The sequence below is a fragment of the Anarhichas minor genome, unplaced genomic scaffold, assembly GCF_050575085.1.
Source record: "Anarhichas minor isolate MPS153535 unplaced genomic scaffold, ASM5057508v1 ptg000004l, whole genome shotgun sequence".
Classification (NCBI taxonomy): Eukaryota; Metazoa; Chordata; class Actinopteri; order Perciformes; family Anarhichadidae; genus Anarhichas; species Anarhichas minor.
Genome location: NW_027466450.1, coordinates 5,600,969 through 5,623,688, shown reverse-complemented (window position 1 = coordinate 5,623,688; position 22,720 = coordinate 5,600,969). Strand labels below are relative to the sequence as shown.

The window sequence follows — 22,720 nt, the reverse complement described above, 5'->3', positions numbered from 1 at the left end:
CTGCTGCTCAGCTGTCTTCCTCGGGACAATGGTGTGAAATTTTCCATTTGCTGATTAAAGCCTTTCTTCTCTCACGGAAACACAGTCATAATGCCAAAGTGTTTGTGTGTTTGCGTTTTAAGTCTTAGAACTGTTTTTTGAAGTCGCTCTGTGATAATTACCTGGGTCGATCCTCTGCTTAAGTATTAACTGCTGGCACTTTCTTTGAAGCTCAAAAAAAAAAACATGATTATATGTTAGATGCTTGATTTAATGCTACGTGTCTTCTCTTGCAATCAGCGTACATAGGGGAATTTTAACAAATGTAGCCCGCAGCATGCTGAGTCTCTCTCCAAGAAATCAACAACTTGAATATTTTCTGGCTGATCGCTTTTATTTCGAAAACAAAATATATAAACAGAACAGAGAGTTGCACAGGCATCTTTGGAACACATTTCGCATGATAGTGCAGTCTCTTATCAGTCGGAAAATAGACATTTGCAAACTTCACACCCTGATTCGAACACAACAGGAAACACATTCACAGACAACATATGCAAAGTGTATGCTAAATAAAAAAAGATAGCATCAGTTTGTGTTCATGTCTGTCCCATATAATACGCTTGATAACAACCAGCTTTGGTGGAAAACATCTGGATGCTCAAATTCTGTTGCATGCGAGGCATTGCTTCAGCCACAAAATGTGTGTTTGTTGCGCAAGTTTGTTGGCTGATCCAAACTGCCTGTTGAAAACTGCCTTTTGGTGGCCTGAAGTGTGCTGCTGACGCAATCCCCCCCCCCCCCCCCCACCACCACCACACACACACACACACACAACAAACACTTACAGCCTGCATCCCAACTGAATCGCTTAATCACGTGGACTCAAGGAGAGAAGGGGAAAACAGGCAATATGAGCACTACAAGCTATGGTGTAATTGGGACAGCACACTATCACACTCTGTTCATAGCCTTCTTGTACGCCGATCAGTTGAACATCATCAGAACGAGCTAAACCCAAACATGTTGAAATTAGCTTGTTTTGTATACAATATGAGCCTTGTTTCAAAAGGACAAGTATTGATCAAATTTATCCCAATTGGAGCATGCAGGCAGAGCAGATGGGGTGAATAAAACAAGATGTGGGGGGTCTGGTGTTGCTTCATTGAGATAGAAAACAGGCGAGTGGAGAAAAAAAATGTTTCTCCGTTTACTGGCAGATATATAATGAAATCGATTTGGAAAGCCTTAAAACATTTAAAAATTCGAGGAAATCTGGCAATCAAGCGCTACTTCTCCCCCCCCATCCAAAGAAAAGAGGGGAAGAGTTGCTCAGAATTCAAATCCAGTCGAAAATTGCACCAACTTGCTTAAACTTGTCTCATCAGTGAAACACTTGGTATCTAAAACTTCCCATTTTGTTCATAAAGTGTTGAACTGGACTAAGCTGAGAGGCTTAATGCAATAACTGCTAATCCTTTAATCTTGAACATTTCTCTTTCTTGCAATAAACTTCATTACCCAGTCATGACCGTGACTCCTATATACCGCAGTTATTGACATTTAGGTCCTGTGTCACTCTTGCATTCATGAATAGTCTGCTGACCATTGTTTTGCACATTTTTCCATTAGTGAAATAATGGGCATTGTGTTCACTCATTATATATACTGTCCCTCACTACTAAAGGCTTTGGATGCACATTTCCAGATACAATGGAGGAAAGTAGAATCATGCATCAGCACAAAATAGCTTATTGTTTTCACTTTTGGAAATGGAAATGCGACACAATAACTCAAGATTGACGCAACAGTGATTGATGGCAATGATTGTATTTGACTTGTTTGAGATACATTCCCTGATTGTGTTATAAAGTTGATTAAAGTGAAGGCCGTGGACTAAATCCTTCAGCACTTAAGATGCCAGTACACATCAGCATATTAAGTAGCTCAGAGTTGGTATCCAAAATGACAGAAATAGACTGCGGCTTTGTAACATTGGATTTCAAAGTCTTTTGTGCCATAACCAACAGCTTAATGAGCTCTCACTCAGCTCTATTCTTCCTTTGTAGAGATTTGTGTATCTATCTCGACCTTGAAACACCAGGGGCAGCGCTCCCTGGTTTCTGGACGTTCAGCCTCATTTGGGTTGTGACCTTCCTCTGTCCTCCCTGCAGCTGCTCCTGATGCCAGTGAGCAGACTCAGACAGGATGGACCTCCCGTTGGGAACAGTTGCAGCTCGCTGCCAAAGGATCAACTAACATCCACCAATGCTGCAAAAAGATAAGATGGGAAATTAAATGTTTGATCTTGATTGTTTGCTTTTGGGAGGCAGGTCACAAATGAACGGAAATAAAAATCATCTCCAGGCAGTTTTTTATTTCAATGCTTGGCCTGTTAAGTGTTTAGAACATGCAATGGGATAGTGAAGGCAAACTGCTACATTTGCAGTGCAGATGCAGAAGTCGAGGCAAACGGCAGTGATTCTGTAAAACACAACCAGACATCCTGTTCTGTCTCTTCGGTCGGAATGGGATTGTGTGGTGGCCAAATGCAGCTTGGCTCACACAGATGGTGGAGACAGATATGGCCTAGAAGGTTTAGCCACAAGTCCTGGTGTTGAGGAAATCTCCATGCTTTGCTTAACAAGGGAAGAGTTTATTATCTGGGAGAGGATGCTTATTGTCAAAACATAGTGAGATTACTTACTTTAAAGCACAAATGTATAACGCAATCTCTTAAATGACACAATGTCAGTCATCTCAATCATTTCCAACACTTTAGGGCAAATGAACATACCGTTGTATCCTCAAAACTGCATTCCTAAATTGTTATATACTATCTGTAATCTGTGTGCCAGACTGCAATGGTAGCCATTTCCTGCATAATTGCATACTTACTGTGGGTACTTCTTGCAATTCCAGTACTTTAAAAGTTTACTTAGTGGTAAATGTTACTGTTATTGTCTCAGCTCAGATTTTTTTTCACATAAAGCAAGATTACTGTTGATAAAAGAAAATGCACTCTTCAACAGTAGCAATAGAAGACAAGAGTGAAAGATTAGATCTTTACGAACATATAAAAAGCCATCATCCATACAACATGAAATCACCACCATCCCTATCATGGTGGGAAAAGGTGTCTAATAAGAATTAAACTGAACTAATAGCTGCTCAGTGTGTAATGAGTCATTAAAAACCCACTGTATACCCACAATGCACAAGGATTACAGTTTGGGGAAGTAAAAGGAAAGAGAAAACCATTTCCTGGTCTTATACTTCCCTCTTGTGGCCATTTCAGGTAATTGTTTCATTGTTTTCTGACTAGAGAGCAGAATCTGTGCTGCCCACCATAATTAAGCAACCATTTGATTGAACTTCATGTCGATTCCTAAATTAACTCCTATGTGAAAGGGTCAAATTAGATTGAAAACACAGCTCCTTATGGGAATTCAATATGCACCCTGCTGACTTTTACATTCTTTTCCTATATTGCCGATTATATTTTTTACTTTGTAGCTGTGGACACTTTGAAATAAATCTATGATATAGGTAATTACATGGCAATGGGCAAAAATTAGCAGAACTGGCAACAACGTCTAACCCTGAAGGAAGAGAGGGTCTTACTGAATTCAAAAGTAAATTTGAAATGCATGTCCTGACCTACACCACTTTACAATTGCTAATTCCATTCATGTTAAATTTCGATTGTCTCATACCATACCACGGAAATGATTCAAATTCATTTCATGCAGCCATTTTCCTACACGTACGACGTGTCGACAGTTAAGAAGATAAACAAATTCTTAAATTCTCATTCTGCAGCATTTCCAGAAGTAGTTTATAATTAGGAGCTGGTAACAAAACTGAATGTTAAAGTCGCTAAAGTATATGATACGGTACACATCTAAAGCAATATGACAACATAAACAGAATTTATATTGTTACATTCATCTTAAAAACATTCATGGTTTCAAATTCAAATGAATACCATTCAAGTCTATTTATGACATTCAGGTCTAAATACAAGTTTTTGATGATTGTATTTCAAAAAATCTCTGTGTTAATGACGACAACTCATTAAAATATTCTCCAGAAATATAATTTGCATCATGTTAACATCACACAACAATATGAATATATAAACAGTTAAACTCAAAATAACAGCACTATCATCACCTTTTTAAATGGTGGTTGATGTAAAGTCCCATCAGTCTGTCAATGAGAATCATTACGTAATACTGCATGTACGGACAAACTGTAGCATTTGGGCATCTGATGATGTGACAGGACAATGGCCCCCGTTATTTGAAGTTATCTTCAGTGTTGTTCAACATGGTCACACCAACGTCTCAGGCAGGGCGTCTGCATTGTCTTTTGACAGTATATGCCATATATGCCACCTCTCCGTCTGCCAGTTTGGTGTACCAGGGCCCTTTTCTTGTCCAGGCCCAGAGGCATCTGCGGTATCTACAGTCTGGGGGGCAGGGCTTTGCTGGTACTGCTGTGGGGTTTGGGTGTCAGGCTGATATGTGAAGAGGGAGGGCGTGGAGTAAGAAATATGGGTCTCCCTCAGCTGTACAGAGTAGTGAGGGGGAGACAAACCGTCCGTCCTGACCTTAAGCGATGGACATGCTGGCTGTCCTGTCCTTTCTGCTAAGTTGCCAGAACTGAGGGCTGCTGATTGGCTGCTCAATCCCTGATGTAATGATGATTGAGGTTGTCTCTGTCCTCTCTGGTCATGAGGACCACTGCAGCTGCGAGTCACTGGGGGGTGTGGCCTGACTCCCAGCACGCCCAATGAGGTTTGTGACCGTCTGACGGGCGGCTTGTTGTTACCTTGGTGACTGCTCAGCCCCTCTGAAGATCCATACGACTCACATTCCGACACGTCTCCGAGGGAGCCTGGGAGGAACCATTCATTAACATCCAGCATTCATTACATATCTCAAGACCATCTGCAGCAACACGTACAAAAGATTGTATTACCAGTGATATGATGGCCAGTAAACTCCTTGCTGAATAGTCCATGCCAGGTGTCCCAGAAATGATCAGTTGAGGCCTCTAAAAGGAACAAAAAATGGTCACAACAGCAGTTTCAACGCTGTGGTGACACTGACTAACCGTACGATTTAAGCATTTCATTCTTCTTTTTCGGGTCCAAACTATTTAAAATGTAAATAATACATGCGGCGTCTGCATCATACTCTTTTTTGTCTTTTTTAAACTATTAATTATTGAAGGAAATAAGAAAAACATAAATATATCAGGTGAGTCCACACTTTTGAGCTCTAACCCGAACCCTAGGAACAATATTCTCAATTAAATGTCAGCAAGAAAGTCAATAAGTATTTCCAAAATGTAAACCAATTCCTTTCATTTTCTCTTTATAATACTAAAGTATAGTTTGCAATAAATTGAGTTCACCTTTATCTGTAGAAAGTGTAGGAGAGGTGCTGCCAGATCCGTCTTTAGAATGGCCGCTGTCTTTGTACTGCCCAGACAGTCTGGGGGTCCTGTCTGAGAGCGGACTGCTATCCTCTGGGTATTTACACAGCAGTCGATCGGACAGGACAGGAGAGTTGTTATCATAGGGAGACACCTCTCCACTAGATGCTTTGATGGAGTCATTGGATACGCATCTCTCAGTCGTCAGAGAGAAGGAATCCCCTGCTTCAAGAAGGCCTGGCTCCCTGCAGAAACAGGGAACATGCAATAAAGATTATAGCTCATCATCGCCGGGGGGGGGGGGGGGGGGGATAACGTATTATTCATCTTGATGATTTGGAGGCTTGGGCAGAGGGACGGCCCACCAAAAAACACACACACAATGAAACACAAATGAAAACTCACGAGTACTGAGAGGCCTTCCTCCGCAGTAAGTAATCCACAACATCAGGATCAGTTTCTTGCACGCTCATCAGCACTTCATTCTGAAGGTCAGCAGGAACCTAGGAGAGTCAAAATAACCATTGTAAAACTGTTTTATTTATCACATTAATTTCACTGTGCCTAATAATTAACCACTCTTTCATTGAACCCAAAATAGATTATACACTTCTCAATATTTATCGTGGAGAAGTGTATACAATGCATGTGTACTCCATACAAATGACAGCATTACTGTATCACCAGAGCAGATTTTCTTCTTTTTTTTAAGCTGCAGAGACATCATGTTTTTTTTGGTACGAGGTGAAAACAATCAACAGCAGTTTAGAAAGGCTGAACTAATGACGCAGAGCAAATGTGTGATGGGCTTTTTTTTGCCCTCTGGCTTCCTTAAGAGATCATTTTCAGACTCTCGAATTAAGTGCATCTGCACTTAAGTTTCTGGTGAAAAGCAGAAAACATCATGCAGATGAGGATCTTGCCCTCGCTCCCAATCGTAAACAAAGCAGAGGCTGCCAGTTATCAACCTAGCTAGAGATGCTTCTCATTTCCCCATGCACTAAAAAGAGTATTCACTGAACGTCTTGAAGGTTCACTGTTTCACTGTGACACTACTTTGTTTTATAGGTGACTATAAGAGCGTAGCCCTTCTCAGAACCTATAATGCTAATGTTTACATTTCATTTGGTGGCTCCACTCTATTAAGCTCAAGAATCATCCCCAGACCTGACTAAGACCTTGAGGGCTGTCTTTAACCGTTAACATGCCTTTTGGTTTGCAGTGAGGATGGCTTACCATAAAAAGCGTTTCATATGTATTGATCATCTTTTGGACCACACTGATGATGGCTGTGCTCTCCTCTGCACGGGCAAAACTCTGGACTGCAAACTCTTTGTCTGAGTTTTTTTGCTTGTGCAAGAGGTTGGGTCCAAAGATGGTTGCTAGATTGAGTGATGTCATCTTGTTTCCTGTGATCTAAACAAAAACCGAGGACAGGATTTATTTGTATAGACAGTCTACAGAACGTGCACATTCACAGACACTTTCACGGGATATGTTGATATGGTGGACATCGAATTCTTCAGCTCCAGTCAAGAATTAACTCCAGCATCTCTTCTACGTGATAGAATATGAGTAAGATTGCTTTAATTCAAATTTCTTCATTTTTTGAACCAGAGTCGTCAGGTTAAAGCAAAACGTATCTAATGCAGCAGCTTTGTTCGTTAACCTCTCACATCACAGCCAAGTCCTTTAATGGGATTAGATTATAAATCTGACCCCTGCAAATTAAAGAAATGTTTTCTAGACGGAAATAATGTATTATGAAAGTTAACAATGGAGCTAAATTACCCTCGATTTTCTTTCAATCTGCCCATGTGCTTACACACAGGAATGAAAACCTGTACACACATAAGAGTACTGGAGTTATGGTTTCAAGAGTCTTTTGCTGTAGCCCCTCCTTGTCATCCTTGAAATGTTGGGAATGTGCACATGAAACAGCCCTGCCACCATCAATAAGGCCGGCTCTGCCTTCTTTTGTTCAAAGAGACCAAGCAGACCTCTTGTCCACTGTTACAGTATGTATGCTCCAGGGAGCGATGCCAAGAATAAACTGGCTTTAGATCCGTGGGAAACAATTCATCTCCACTGTGACGATTAGTATTAAAAGAATTTAATTAAAAGATGACTTGGGGCCCAGACTGGCTTCATGGAGTAGGAAACATTTTTTTCTGTTGGTGCAAATATAGCTTTTGAAATGACCTGTTTCCCTCTATGTTGCAAATGACTTACACTACTTGTTGTTTAAAACACTGGGGAGGTAAGTTATGAACGAACAGTATGATGTATGTAGAAGCACAGCGTCAGTGTTGTGTGGTTATTGTTAGCTGTGCATCATTTAATCAAGACACCCACAATGGATCATCATGCATAATGCGCTGCGCTTTGGCACTTCATTTTCCTCAAATTGGAGGCTGCAGGTGTCTGTTTTACTGAATTCAGATGGCTGCGGGGATTCATCTCAATTACATAAACTTGTAAACAATCTATTTACGTTTTACAGTGATAGCTGCTCACTTTCTAAACATATATTGTGTACTTGCTTGTGATCAACAACGAGGGCCGTATAATCCCGATGCCATGCCAAAATATTGACACCTCCTCTTGTGTCTTGTGTATGTACATCTCATCTGGTCCGACCAAAAATACAACCCACTGCCATAAAACAGGGCATGTACAGTTTCTTTACCTCTTGTCCGTCACTGTCCAAGCTGTCTTCAGCATGTGCAGCCACTGTGGACAACAAGCAGAGGAGGCGCTGCAGCGTGTCGCTGTTACAGGGAGGAAGCAGAAATATCAGGAGCTGGATGGTGCTCTCTTGGTCTGAATAATCCAGCACTGCAGAAAAAAAAAAAAAGGCCACCGCATTGATGTCAATTAAAAGAAATTCCACACAACTGTAAATTCTATCAAACTACCACAAGCATGGAGACTTGTGGGTGAATTTCTTTTGTTTGTGTGTGTTCCTCACACATTGTGTTGATGAAGGCCGTGTAGAGTTCTCTGGTTAGCAGTGGGTCAGGCATGTCCCTGAGGAACTCTTTAAGCAATGCAGCTACATCGTGGACACTGTGCTCCTCATCCAAATGCACCTCCCATCCCTGGTCAAAATCCTTGCGAAGCTGGATGAAACATTGTGGCATTTATTAGAGCGAAATGTTGCTCATGGTTGACACAATTTATCTTAAGTCGAGATGTGTGTTACAGTTGACCAGCTGAAATTGTACCTGTCGTACTCTCTTCTTGGAACTTCCAACACGGAAAATTCCAACCGTCCGCAGGCCTGTATAAGCAAAGATGACGATAATCACTTAGTTCCAATAGTGTGGATAATATATTTAACCTCAAAGACATTCTAATTGTATGATTCACAAGGTTATGAACACACTATTTCTGAATCATAACCTTCCACAGAGATATGTTAGGTATTTTCTATATCATATACTACACACTATACTGTTACTGTTCAACTTTGATAATGTGTACCATGTTTTTCCAGGTGCTGGCAGCAGACATCCACCACCCTGGGCACCTGCCTGTAAATAGGGTTAAGGCTGAGTTTTTTGTCACGGCGCTTCTTCCTGTTGCCAGCTGCCTCCTCTGGCAGAGAGAGCTGAAGGGCCTCCAAGAGCCGAGACTGGTTATCATCCAGATCAGTGATGCAATCCACCGATACTCCGCCCTGTCGAGCAGATGGGCGACAACCATTCAGTGACATTTGTGATAGCATGTGGTGCAGTCATTTAACAGCTACCCCACTGAATGAATATCCCCAAAAAGGTCAGAAATTCCCTGAGAATTCTAGTGTGCAAGTGTAATCTGATGGATCTCCTGTTGCTCTACAACAGCCTGTAGGCTTTATCGACAAGAGGAGCCTACCCTCCTGCGTGTCCGCGGGGCTGCGTCTGCTGTGCTGAGCAGAGGCGATTCATTAGGGGTCTCAGAAGTGGAGCTCAGGGACGAGTTGCTGCTGGAGAGCTCCTTGTTGCCCCTTTTGAAGCTGTAGTTGAAGTTGAGGAAGGATAGCATCAATTCACTGTGCTCCTCCCGCGGGGGATCGTGCCGCTGCTTGTGCGTGCGGTCGTTGGATATGACCTGCGACAGTGGTATGCCAAACGCCTGGGGCGCAGTCTCTGTGTGAGGAGAAAGGGCAAGACAGGGAGATTTAAAGTTCATCGTGTTGGCTCCAAGTCAACTGGGAGATGTTGAATTAGATTAAAGATGTGTCAGTCATGTCAGCACATTATATATGTTAACCTTTGGAGCTTAGATTTTCTGTAGAAAGCAACCACTAACTTGTCTTTGCGTTCATTCTTTATATTCAAAGTTGACCTTTTAAATACATGCTGCCATTTATTATGTTTTGTTTGATAGTCATATAAAAAGGGGAAATATTTGAGTAACAATTGCATAAATGCTACTCAAATTGAATATGAATATGAAAAAAAGCCTAGAACAGTAGTCTGCAGTGCACACTCGGTATTCAGAGAGCACATACTTTCTGAAGTGCCTTTGTAAACAAAAGGGGAGAAGAGGAAAGAGGGGGCTGGCCGTGCTGGAGGATAGGCCGTAATGAATGAGCCTCCACTTAAGATTGTTTTTGTTATTTCCCTCGACTGCCTGGCTGACAGAGAACATCCCTTTGCTGCCAGATTCTTGCAGCGGGCGGGGCAGTGCAGCTGTTGAAGATCGCAGCTCCCTCTGAGACTTCTTTACCGTACTGTAGATTACTGATCACTCAGCAGCTGAGAATGTCTGCTTCACTGAGTCTATATCGCTTCAGCCAAAAGGATCACAGAGTATGTTTTCATGTGTCCGGCTAGGGCGGACTAGATTGGAAAACTGGAAGGGGAATAAACTGACAGGACTCAGCGGCTCTGCCACAGACTTGAAAAATAACTGTTTATCTTCACTGGTTTGGAAAGACTAACAATCATATAACTGAGTGTGTTAGAAATCCTTATCTAAATACAATTTTCCAATGGAGAGCACTAACATTCCCCTTACAGCATGGAGTGTATCCAGTATATCCCACAATACCTTTGTCTTTACTCTTCTCTTTAGATAATGAATCCAACTTCCGCCGAAGTAACTTCTTGTGCTTGTGGCCATCTGAAAAGAAGCGGAGGTGTCACAGTTAAAAAAAAAGAAAAAAAGAACCCAGGTTAATATGCCCCGCCTCCTGCTTGCTCCACTTGACATTCTTCGGCTCATTTCGTAAATGGTTACCTTGACAAAACAAAGGAGTGGAGTTTGAATCTCAATTCACAACCCCAATACAGGTGTACAACAGCATTAGCATAGACAATGACGTCATCTATTTCAAAACATTCCTTTTTTTTTTTAACAATGTAATTCGTGTTAGATGTGAACAAAGTATAGAATGTAACGACCAGAATCAGAGACTATCTACTAAATAAATAAACTACTTTATGAAAAACAGCAGTCTGCGATTGCATAGGTCATTACAGTATGTTTAAGGAAGACAATCTCACACCATGAAATCTATTAAGCTGCAAGAAATGTATTGAAATCAATAGGGAGCACGACACCCATAATTATTTCCATGTAAAATAAACAGAGAGAAAATCACTTTCTGTCATGTCGCTAGTCTGCATGTTGTTTCAGAAGACATTTTTTGCTTGGGGCAGAATAGCAACTTGATGAATAAGGAAGGGGGCTGTTAGTGTGAGTGGTGTGTTTTAATACATTTAGGGATGGTGATGTGGCAGCCCGGGTCGCGATCCCGAAGCAATCGTCTGAAGGCCACGTCTTGGAGACGAACCCTCTCCAACTCTGAGAGGCTTTGCAAAGGGACGGGCTTCAGGCCAACGTTACGTCCTGACACGCTGTTCCAGGTAAAGTCGCCCTGAAGACACACGCACACACACACACACACACACATCAGATACATCTATCATTGCTGGCATCGTCTACATCCTCTACACACCCTCACTTCGTATGAACTGACAGATACCTTTGCTTCACTTGCCAGCTGAAAGTCATGACATCATTGTTCTGTTTCCCATGACAAAAACTGACAGCTAACACTGTAAAGACAGTTTAAATGATATTAACTCCTTGATGTTAGCGTGCAGCATTTGTGCTGTACTTTTTATATTTTATAATGTAATCTAACACAAACATGTTTGTATTTTCTGATTGTAGAAGCGAGGACTGTAAGTTGTTGACATCAGTAACACTTGTCTGGCAGAACGTCTGTGTCCCAGAATTGGGCCAGCCGACTTATCAGAGAAAGGAGCGAGAATACTGATTATGTAGATTATCTTATTTTACAAGTAGCAAGATACATGCTTATTAATAATGCAAACTCTATATCATAAGCTCCATAATGTTAAATACCTCATCCTAATTCTATCCCTAATCCACTCAATAAAGTGCATGGCGCTGCATTTAATATCCACGGATTTATGGATAATTTATCATCAATCTAAATCAAAAACATTTTGCTCGTAAACATTGCTGCGGGTAAGTGATTCTGAAGATTTAGTACTGTGGTAATGACAGGACAAATAATCTGATCTGAAATCCTCAACCTTTCAGCATCTCCATGCTGGAGATTACAGTGCTTTGATCCTGTACGGTCAAGCCAATCATATGAGCCATGTTCCAAAGAGGCTTAGTAACTCATTATCAGGATAAGGCTTACACTCTATTGGCTCATTCACATTAAAGGAGAATTAGGGTTGCACTACGACAGTAGCATACTATTTCCAAGTACAAAGTACAGTATATGCACAGAGAACATGATGTGACGAACAGGTTTTCCTGTATGAATCTGGCTCACGGGGTAGATCACCATGGATAACCCGCTGGGCGGAGCGGGTTAACTTTAGAGGATGAGATCAAAAACTGTAAACCAATTAACCAATCAGATCACTGTAAAAAGCCGAGTAATCCCAAAAGAGTGACAAATTGTAATTTGCAAATAAATAAATAACAAATAATAAAAAGCAAAAAACATTTTATAGATCGGTTTTGCAGTTTCAGGCTTTCAATTTCCAGTTTGGTTTTAAAACAGTGTTTCTAACGTTGGGATAGTTCATTACACTATATAGATGATTCCATTCTGGATTCCTGACAAATGCAACATGTTGCATCCTCTCTGGTTTGGGAGCAGAAACAGTCCAACTTTACATGTGCATCACATATTCATAATGGTTTATTTATAATCAGACAAAAACATAACTCTATATTAAAACTGTATAATAATCCCTGGACTAATGTACAGCCTTACTTTTAATATTTGGAAATTATTTCTGTTTCTGCAGCTTCGTATCAAGGCTTTTTAATGAACTGAAACAGTGACAGAAATCGACACAAGCCGGGCAGATTGGGCACTGGATGGTAGGGCACACCGCATGAATCTGTCACAACTGTATTCCGTTATTCCTTTCTGAAGGTCTATTTTCTTTCTTTTGTTTTACCTCATAATTTAAGCAACAGATGATCAGGTTACAAAAGCAAAAGCATAGGCACCTTCTACAGCCAAGAAAATAAAGAAGTAACAGCAACAGTGTTTACTGTGTGCCACTCTTTGTGTCGCAATTCTGTAAAATGCCGTGACAAGTGGCATATTGCAGTTATCTACCCATTTTGTTCAGACATTCCTCTTGTGTGACTATATGGGAGTGGAAGCTTCCCCCCTATCTGATGATGGTTCCCACAGTTTCTCTCTGTCAGTGAATTCCAAAAAATGAGCAGGAGATTTCATTCGGGTCACCAAATATTTTAGCAGAAATTCTGCCATTGTCTTTTATATCTCCAGCACACCTATGAGCCACACGAGGAGCCTGAATGTTTGCATTGTTCTGAATATTTTAGCCTACTTTTAACATTGAATTCAATACGTTACATTCTGTTAACTCCAACTAAATGCATTTAACGTGTATGTTTTCAATATCACGTGCATAAAACAGAGTGTATATCTCGTTTAAACTTGTATGTATTCAATATAATATAGGGTGATGTGGAAATAGCAGTAAAAAAGGGTCAGGGACTTTCATTTGCACACAAATGTGCTCTTCTCATCATTTATAGATCAGGCCTATTGTGAACTGGGTTCATCATTTTTCTTGGTCCCCAGAGTAGAAGTTTGGGAAACACTGGTGTGGCCTATCACTTTTTGATGCAATACCTCTTTAGCTATTCCATAATCATAGGTTTGAGTTCATCATGTCCATTTGAGTGCACGTCGCTTCGGTACAATATTGAAACTCATTTATCCATTATTTGTTCTTATTATAATTGTCAGAAGATGGATAAGTGAATATAGCACTACTACATAATAATGTTTTTTTTTTTTTTTACTTGTGGATGGCTTTTTACACAACCTTTTTTACATTTTTTATATTTAGAAAGTCAGACCCAAACAGCTGCTCAAGTTCTTACAGAGTCATTGTCAGAGCTGGATGAAATGATTGTTTCGAAGCCAGTGCTTTATAACTATAAAATGATTTGTATTCATCATTCATCTATACTGTAACAACAAAGCCAGCATTAAAGTAAGCATACCTACTAAAATGTATCAACTCGCAATTTTTCTCAACACTCTCCTGTGCAAAGTGCAAGTGAATACACACCAAGGCACACTTATTTGGCTGTGCACTATCCTAACTTTAATTCAAGACCTTGTAACACAATGCTTTTGTTCGTGCTAACTGGATGGGAGCGGTCTGTGGCAGAGCCGCTGAGTCCTGTCAGTTTATTCCCCTTCCAGTTTTCCAATCTAGTCCGCCCTAGCCGGACACATGAAAACATACTCTGTGATCCTTTTGGCTGAAGCGATATAGACTCAGTGAAGCAGACATGGGAGGAAACGCACAAGGTAGTTCGTACAATATAGCAAGATCAAAAACTCAGATTACACTCAATCACACTTGAAGTGGATCCAGTGAGGGGATGAATATTCCTCAGTACTCAGGATTCAATGGAGTCACAGTGAGAAGACTTTCCCACAAGTGCCCCTACACTCCGAGATCGACAGTAAATTCTGTATCAGATGTATAAAAACTGCTACTACTCCTCTCTTTTTTTCCACAACTATATGTGTAACAGCATTGGCAAACCCAAAATAACATTTGGGGTGTCCTGGAAAGCTTGGAAACGACCAGCGCAAACACAAACAACTCATTCAACTACTCACATCCTGCTATTCTTAAAATAAGTAATGTGCTTTAATGTACAGAGTAATTCACGGTACAATAAATCATTTTTTTTCCTTTGCTTTCAAGGTAATGTCAACAACAATTCGCAAAGAATTAACAACAGCAAATAATTAACAAACGGTCCTTGTAGGACTGAACAAATAATAAAACACAAACTGTACATGAGGAGTGGGAATAAAAGGAGATGGAGAGCAGTAACACAGAAAAGCTCAGTCAGTGTAGTAGCCTTCTTACATGAATCACTGAAAAAAAGAAAGATACCAATTCATACCACAACACTTTATTATAATATTATATGTACCTTTGAGTCCTTCCCTGTCTACTAGCTCTGTAACTATTTCTTCCACTTTTCTAAACTATTTGTGGTACTGGGAAACCTTCAAGAAGCCAACTAGGTTAATAATCGTCAACCCGGTTGCTGAGACAAACCGACAACAGCATCTACTCACGAGATAGGTGATGTTTCGCTTGGGAATTGGATCCCCCATCGCAGAGAGTCGGGTCGCCACGGTTGCGATGTCACCCCTTCCCTCAAACTTGTAGACCACCACTGAACGTTAAGTCAACCGACGGCATTTGACTTCAGACTAAACGCCCCCACATAAATACAGTCCACGTGCTCACAGTCTGGATCCAGGACGCAGACAACGTGCAGTTAAAAGTGGTCCAAGTCCAGCGACTGAATTAGTCACGGTGACAGACGCAGTCCCAGTGAATAACATTACCTCTGATTAGTGGATTGGGAGGGGCTGAAGGAACGGGTCCTGTCAGGGCACGTTAACAATAGAAACAGAGGAGTATTCTCACCTGTAAGTAAGCTGAAGTTAAACATCACATTCAGGTAACGTGATGGCTCATATAAAGTCTGCTTAAAAACAAATTCGGCCAGGTTTCAATCGCTCTGAACACTACAATACCCATGAGTCACCATTATTATTTTTGCGGTGGTGGCAGAAAGCTCAGAGACACGTCTCAACATAACAGAAAACCATAATTGCCTGCATAGAGAGGTAAGTGAGAAAACTCATTCCTGTAATTTGGGGAAACTGTATTTGACGAAGTAACTAACTGATAGCACGAAGCGCTCACTTTGAATAATATATTTCAATGAAAAGACAACTGCTGCTATTACTCAGATCATTTATGGATTCCCTATGAGTCTTTATCTGTTCTGTAGAGATTATTCTGGGTTTTAATATGTTTAACGTCATATGGAAGCACAGTTAAGACGAGTTAAAACTGCTGAGAAAACAAGAGCTATGCTAGATTGCTAAATCCACCAGGCTGGTATTGGTGATAGTTTAGCTTATTGCAGATATCTTTATCTACATGTAGGACGATAAGTAACAAAGTATGTCAGTAAATAACTGTCAAAGATATGAGTGCTATAATTAATCCACCAGAGAGCACTGAGAAGGTTATTTATTCAACCGTAAAATGTCCTGCTTAGTACTCATCTTGTTAATGTCAAAGAATGAATATTGGATGCTGTATGTTTATCAGTTGTTTTTTTAAACTCTCAAATATTGATATCAGTGTTAACATGTTCTAGCTCTACATAAATGATAGGCCCTGCACACCCACACAGGTGTTGAGTGATTCGGTTTGATTAGACCGCTCTAGTCAAGTTGAAGATCACAGCAAACATTATGACTTGTCATAACAGTTAGCACACAGGTGTTGCTAATAACATCAACAATGTCTCTGTTTTCAAGTGTCTTCATAAGTCAGTGTGACAGTGAGACGGCATGCACAGTACAAGTACAGTACCAAGACTCTGAAACTGAAGCAGCTCAATGGATTTCTACTGTGACATGTCAAAGTGTCTTCTATGTGTAAAGAAATGTCTTCTATGGTACTGAAAAGTACCAATGGGGCTTTGTCATGGAAGACGTTTTGACACGTCACATTCGGATGTCACGGGTGTAAAAATGTAATCAGTGATGGCTGAATTCCATTTAGGTGCCTCAGTTGGTGCAGCAAGACAGTGAGGGAGATGCTAATTAAGCACAGTCCACCACCCAGCCCGTCCTGAGAGAGGTCTAATCAGGCAGCATAAGTGAAAACACCTGTGCAGGTGGACGGTGGATTATAGTCAGACAGCGATGGCAGCAGATTAATCGATGTAGCTACGTGAGACCAGAACTATAATAGCAGTCATCGCTCCACACGGAGATTGAGTTTCCTCCCTGTGGTTGATGTTTTAGAACACCTGTAGCCTGCAGACATTACTATAATATATCATATTGATTTCCTCTAAATTATACGTGTGAGACTGAGAGCATTTTTACGAGTCTGGTTGGACATTGCTCTTCTATTCGGCTCTGGAGAAGCTTTGAGTGGCTTTTGCCTCCTGGAGTGCTGGAATGAGGTTGTTAATGCTATGCATGGTGGTGATGATAAACAGGAAGCAGCATGTCCAGCAGAAACAAACCATTTTTGAAGGCGATGTAGGTGGGAGAAATCCTCATTCAATTTAAAACGGTAAAGCTCAACAATGAAGTCTCAATAACAGATACAAATAATTTCACCTAAAACCTAATATTAGTATACTAATAGCTTAATGTTTTAGACATTTAGATACAGATGGCTTATGGCCTCTGAAGGTATAAGGACAATGCTTGAGAACACACTGACAGAGAATAGATTTTGGCGGGCCACTTCAGTCAAAAATATTTGTATTAGTGTCTGCCTTTATGAACTTTAATTGCAGCCCTATACTTTCAGCACTGTGTCCGAGTCTCCAAATCTAACATGTTCTGTAAAGTAGCTGGATTTTGAATGAAATATGTTTCCTCTTGCATTTAACAAAGTCAATCATGAGATTCAAGTGTCTTTGTAACAGAGGGACGTTTTCAGTTTCCTCCAAGCTCTTTCTCCTGCAGACCGGTTCTCCTCCGTGGTGCTCATAGCACAACTTTTCTTTCTCTGCATCATCAAATGATTCCAACAATATATTCAAGGAGCAATGATGCGACACTTCATGGAATTAAATTTGGTAGAGCAAATATTTGTTTTTTAGGTTTAAACTTGCAGCTTTGCTTACAAGCATTCAAAATTAGAGTGTACACGTAAAGCTACATTTCATCAATGGTGCATGTGGAATTATCATTCAGAATCAACTTAACACCTGGATGGTTAAGAGTTTTTTATGAATTTATGAATTTGAAATATGTGGCCAAAAGCCATGCTGCTTTAACATGTAACAAAACCTATTGTTGACGTAACACGCTCTACTGCATGTAGTAACATTGCAAAATGAATGGCTCCTTCGAAAGGCTTTATATGTTCCTGCGACTGGCTTCCTAAGACATACCTGAGCAAATGGAGACATATGTTATAGTTGCATATCTGTGCTGGCTATTTAGAATGACTTACAAAGTCATTTCTCTGAAGGGTTGTGCTTTATATCAAATTAATGAAGATTACATCACACACTGCCTGGGGTCCTCTTAAAATCACCATTTTCCACAAACAAGATTTCATGTGGAAAGAAAAAGAATGACAGTTAATAAGTTAGGTTTTTACAAAAGGGATTTAACCAAAAGACAACATTTTCCAATATCTCACAAGGTCTTCATATCCAGTCCAATAACAGCCCAAAATGAAATGCAAAATCAGCATAAATGAATCCTAAACATGACTGTAACCAATGCTAGGCACTTATGTGGATCAGGGAAGGACTCCACCAGTCATATTAAACAGTAATTGACTTGCAGTGGGGCAGTCAGGCCTTCTTAGTAATGAAAGGCGTCCAAAACACTTCTGTCTCCTCTCCCACAAGACAGCATGTCCATTTAATTTGAAACAATGTTAACATATTAATCTTATTTGTTGGCCGATTGCATTGTTGAATGTGATACACAGAGGGGAACTGGGGAAGAATAAAGACAGACACGTTGTTTATATAATAACTAAACCCAAGACTGTTCATACCCCTTTCTTGTATCATCCTAAATGGCACCTTGAATACCCTGACTAAGGGTTTTATACACTGTACGCCAACACTTTCCGACTGGAGTGGAGACACATACTGGATCCTCAGGTAAACTGAATTCAATTATTCAGAGCAGGTATCTTGCTACTGAGGCTGGGTATACCCTTTGGCAAGAAGCCGATCACAAATGCCTGTTATCATTTGATTAAATTGAATTGCCGTGAAGCAATGATTTATCATCTATGTTTACATCTAACCCACTGTTTTAATTGCCCTCTTATCAGACACCAGGTGGACGCTGTGGTGCTGCTGTGTAAAGCCAGCAGGTTTGGTTCCATGCCTTGCAAACGGACAGTCTCCTGTGGGAAGAAATATGTGCCTGAGGGACCGTAGCCAAGGATCAGGTCATGCTGCTCTACTGTGAGAAATAAGAGTTGAAGCTTTCTTCATGTAAACCAGATGTCTCTGCTTTCCATCTCAGCTCTGACTACCGAGACCCCGAGTGAGCACGCATTGTAACAGACCACAGTGATGTTCAACCTATGGAAAATACAAGCTCCCTTGTACCATAGATCAGAAATACCAATCTGACACTGCTTTTTAAACAGGGAACAGGATGTGTTTTCATGCCAACAATAAGTTATCGCTTGGTGATCATTTGAATCATATGCATCATATAACAGAGCATAGGCTAGACAACAGACCTTGATTAGGATACACTATGACCAAACACAACGTATTTCCATTGATTATAGACTCATCTTTAGCGCGCCGCGGCACCAGGTATGTCTTTGTACGTGCATGTGTTTTACTCTTTGCTAAGCACAATAACTATACACTGGATGGCATTCAATAAACTAATACAGCAACATTTTCTTTTTGCAAGAGACCTGGACAGTCTGAGGTACAAGACATATAATAGTACATCTCATAAAAGGAGAATCTTGCAGAGCCGGGCTGTTATTGGGCGGAGGGAGAAACATTGTCAGACTGACTTCATTAATGATGTTGTGACGGTAGCTTAGATACTATTGTCCCTGAATGAACTGCTGGTTGGACATTTGCACACCCACTAAATGTGACTTTCATTACGGACTTGGAGTGAGGTTTGCGTACAGTGCAAGGCACTTACTTACTGTCGGTGTAAGCGGACAGCTTGGTCATGTGAGTCCCCAGGAAGGATCTCACACCTCAGACCTCGGCTCAACTGGCTGAAGTTCTTCTCACTAACATGTTGAAGCTCTAGACGTAGTATAGCTCTACTGTCTACAAATACCCTGTATGATATGAGTGGTAAAACATTACCACGATGTGTGTCTGGGGTTGTTATCTGCAGTGGAGGTAACATTTACCATTTGAAAAATCCTTGGGAAAAAAAACAGGCTGTAGTGCAGCTCTCTGAGCATAATGGTGCACTCAAGCGCTCCCCAAAGTCATAAATCACATTAAATATCCTCTCTGACACAGAGCTGTCTCCAATATTAATCATCTTCATTCAGATTTACTGTGATTACATTTTTAAGGGCTCTGGCTGTAGGATCTGGGTTCTTGTTGATAACTGTAAGAGCTACCAGATACCTGGTATTCATTACAAGCCTATTATAATGTCATGTCTGTATTACATTTCCGTTATACTAAATACACAGTGTTACCATGAGGACCAACTTAAGCACAGCAATACTGATCGGCTCGAATTATGAACATGGGTAGACTAGGAAGATGTACTATGAATCTAAAAAGATGTATCTTTAACAATAGAAAAGATGCAAATGACCATTGTAATACATTTTAAATACATGTTAACACATGACTGTTTTGGTTTTTCAGGCTCATTAGGAATTATATAATGGTCCAGTGATAAAGGTTATGCACATATTCGAAAATTTGGTATACTTATATCATGTTTTTTTTTGCCAGAACCCCACCTTAAAGCTTGTATGATGATGTGAGAAAATAAGCTTTTTTTTGAGTTGCGCCTTGCCAAATGTGACAACTTTTTCCAGGCACACCTCTTTTAACATCAGCAAGTCGGCACAAGCAAAGGTTTCGGCTGACATAATTTCACCAAAAGGAATGAGTTGAGTCATTTGTTGGTGTCAATAGTCCACACATAAAGCTTATCTTGTCAGAGACTAGTCATGGACTTAGTGATGTTGCAACAGTGTGGCAAAAAACGAGCTCCTTTTGATTTATTTCCCCTTTGAGAAAATAAAAAAAAACAATTGCATGCACCAAATATACAGTCAAAACGTTTCAAAATGTGTTCATTTAAGATCAAAGGGAATTAACGACAATCCTGTAAACTCCTTGGCTACATCACCCTCAGGGAATTCCAGCCACTTCCGGAATCTGGATGCACTCTACGCTGAGTTCGCTCCTGAGCTCTAATTCGTGTAAGTTTTGCACTTCCTATATGCAATTGGGAAATAAAATAGCATTTCAAAAGTGATGTAAGTAAGAAATCTGAATCACATCTTGAGCCACATTTTAGGACACTTGCGACCCCCTCATTCATTCATTTCAGTCATCCAAACCAATAACGCGTATAACTTATCATCACTGCGACCCGATGGGATATCTCCGCTCCGAACATTTGGAATCAGGTCGACAAGTCTGACAACAACTACGATCGCCTGCACCGTGGAGCTATAGGTCACTGACCTGAAACGATGTCTCCTCGGCGTCGGTACCATAATGTCCCATCAACGCCGGGTCCAAACTCCTGGTCTGTATTAGTCTCCGTTTGGAAAGAGTTTTGGGGCTTAGCGAGCATGAGAAAACACTGCTTAACAACCCCTGAGCGGACATGTCTCCTTAAGCTGGTCAACTTGTGATTAAAGAAATGTAAAAGAGATGCATATCTCCGCTACGAGTCCAAACGGAGCGAGGGAGCAGCACCGTTTCACTGCAGCGTCAAGTCACCAGCGCGTCACCATGCTGGAGATTATGAAATCCTCGCCGGGGAGTGGAGTCCCTGGACACCCCCTCCACCTCCCACGTACTCTGACTCAGTACTTCCTCCTTTCATGATTTTTAATAACGGCAAAACCGATGCTAATTTCCCCAAAACACCAACATAAACAATGAGGCGTACACCGAGAGTTTAGGGCAAAAGCCCTTTAGCCTATTTATGCGTGGGTGTGTCACAGTGTGCGCGTGTTTATGCGAGTCCTCCTGCTGTGAAACAGATGTATCAAGCACACCAGTCAGTGTGAACAGAAATTTAACTGATGAACAAGTTTTTAAATATGACTCATGCAGTTTATGAAAAAAAAACTTGCTTTACAGAAGTTATATTTATTGAATTAATTTAAATCTATCAACTCAAAAGTCAATACTTCTTTTGTATTTGAGACAAGACATCGCAAACTAGATTTTAAATCGAAATATATCATTTTCCAAAATTTAGAATATATGTCCCAGTCACTTATTAAATGATTCAATACACAAACTTTAAAAGTCACACAAACTAAAGAGTTAATATTAACAAAAATGCACATTGTTCTAGAACACTGTGTATATAAAGATGCTGCTTTTGGTAATCTTGTTATTTGACGTGTTAGGGTAACTGGGTCGGTGTTGCTTATGAAATTTTTTTAATATTAGTAATATAGTATAGTATGGCAGTTTCTGATTTGCAAGGATTCACAGCATCCACATTTTTAGTGGGGCACTTTCTGAACTAGAATCCATCCAACAAACTTCAAAATAAACCATTAAAATTAATCTTTTGATTATTGTAATTTGGCTCTCACTTGTGTTGAGTTTAATGAGACCGCTATAATGAATAGAGACATTGAGCAGACCTTACCCACAGTCAACTCTTGACCACACCACGTTTTTTCCTCACCGTAAATCAGTTGAGATACTTGGCATGTAGTGCCCATGGGAACAGACTCTTCCTGTGGGAGCCCTTGGGAAGGGACTTGTGTGATAACATGACATGTGAACCAGCACTGTATGGACACGATAAGGATTCATCCGATGCAGCGTCTACCAAACAGACAGGGGAAGTGGTGATAAGAGGGCGGCTTTGCGTTTGATCCATTTGGCGGTGGCGAGGTTTGGAGTAGACTCTAAACAGATTCTGATCAGACTTCCCGTTATGTCATTTCTCAGGGTCATAAGTGCAGCTTTGGGAACTCACTTCCACTTACCAATTAAAGGATGT

The 22,720-nt window shown here is 40.6% G+C and overlaps 1 protein-coding gene across 1 annotated transcript; it reads right to left on the bottom strand.

Annotated features, from left to right (window-relative positions):
- Positions 1 to 4,315: 4,315 nt before the first annotated feature.
- LOC142962728 (rho GTPase-activating protein 6) lies at positions 4,316 to 21,357 on the bottom strand. The gene is made up of 13 exons (XM_076103356.1): positions 21,211 to 21,357; positions 11,134 to 11,293; positions 10,465 to 10,536; positions 9,304 to 9,557; positions 8,911 to 9,106; positions 8,652 to 8,707; positions 8,396 to 8,546; positions 8,114 to 8,262; positions 6,661 to 6,840; positions 5,830 to 5,927; positions 5,404 to 5,669; positions 4,966 to 5,040; positions 4,316 to 4,881 (listed from the first exon to the last, which is right to left on the bottom strand). The coding sequence occupies exons 1-13, from the start codon at positions 21,355 to 21,357 to the stop codon at positions 4,316 to 4,318; spliced, it is 2,370 nt and encodes a 789-aa protein (XP_075959471.1).
- Between the last annotated feature and the right edge of the window lie 1,363 nt (positions 21,358 to 22,720).

Excerpts from the sequence above, each read along its gene's own strand:
- LOC142962728 (XM_076103356.1), bottom strand. The coding sequence starts at position 21,357 with ATGTCCGCTCAGGGGTTGTTAAGCAGTGTTTTCTCATGCTCGCTAAGC. Across the intron at positions 10,537-11,133 it reads CCACATCACCATCCCTAAAT|ATGGCCACAAGCACAAGAAG; the intron begins GTATTAAAACAC and ends GCTTCTTTTCAG. Across the intron at positions 5,041-5,403 it reads TACACTTTCTACAGATAAAG|AGGCCTCAACTGATCATTTC; the intron begins GTGAACTCAATT and ends TGTTCCTTTTAG.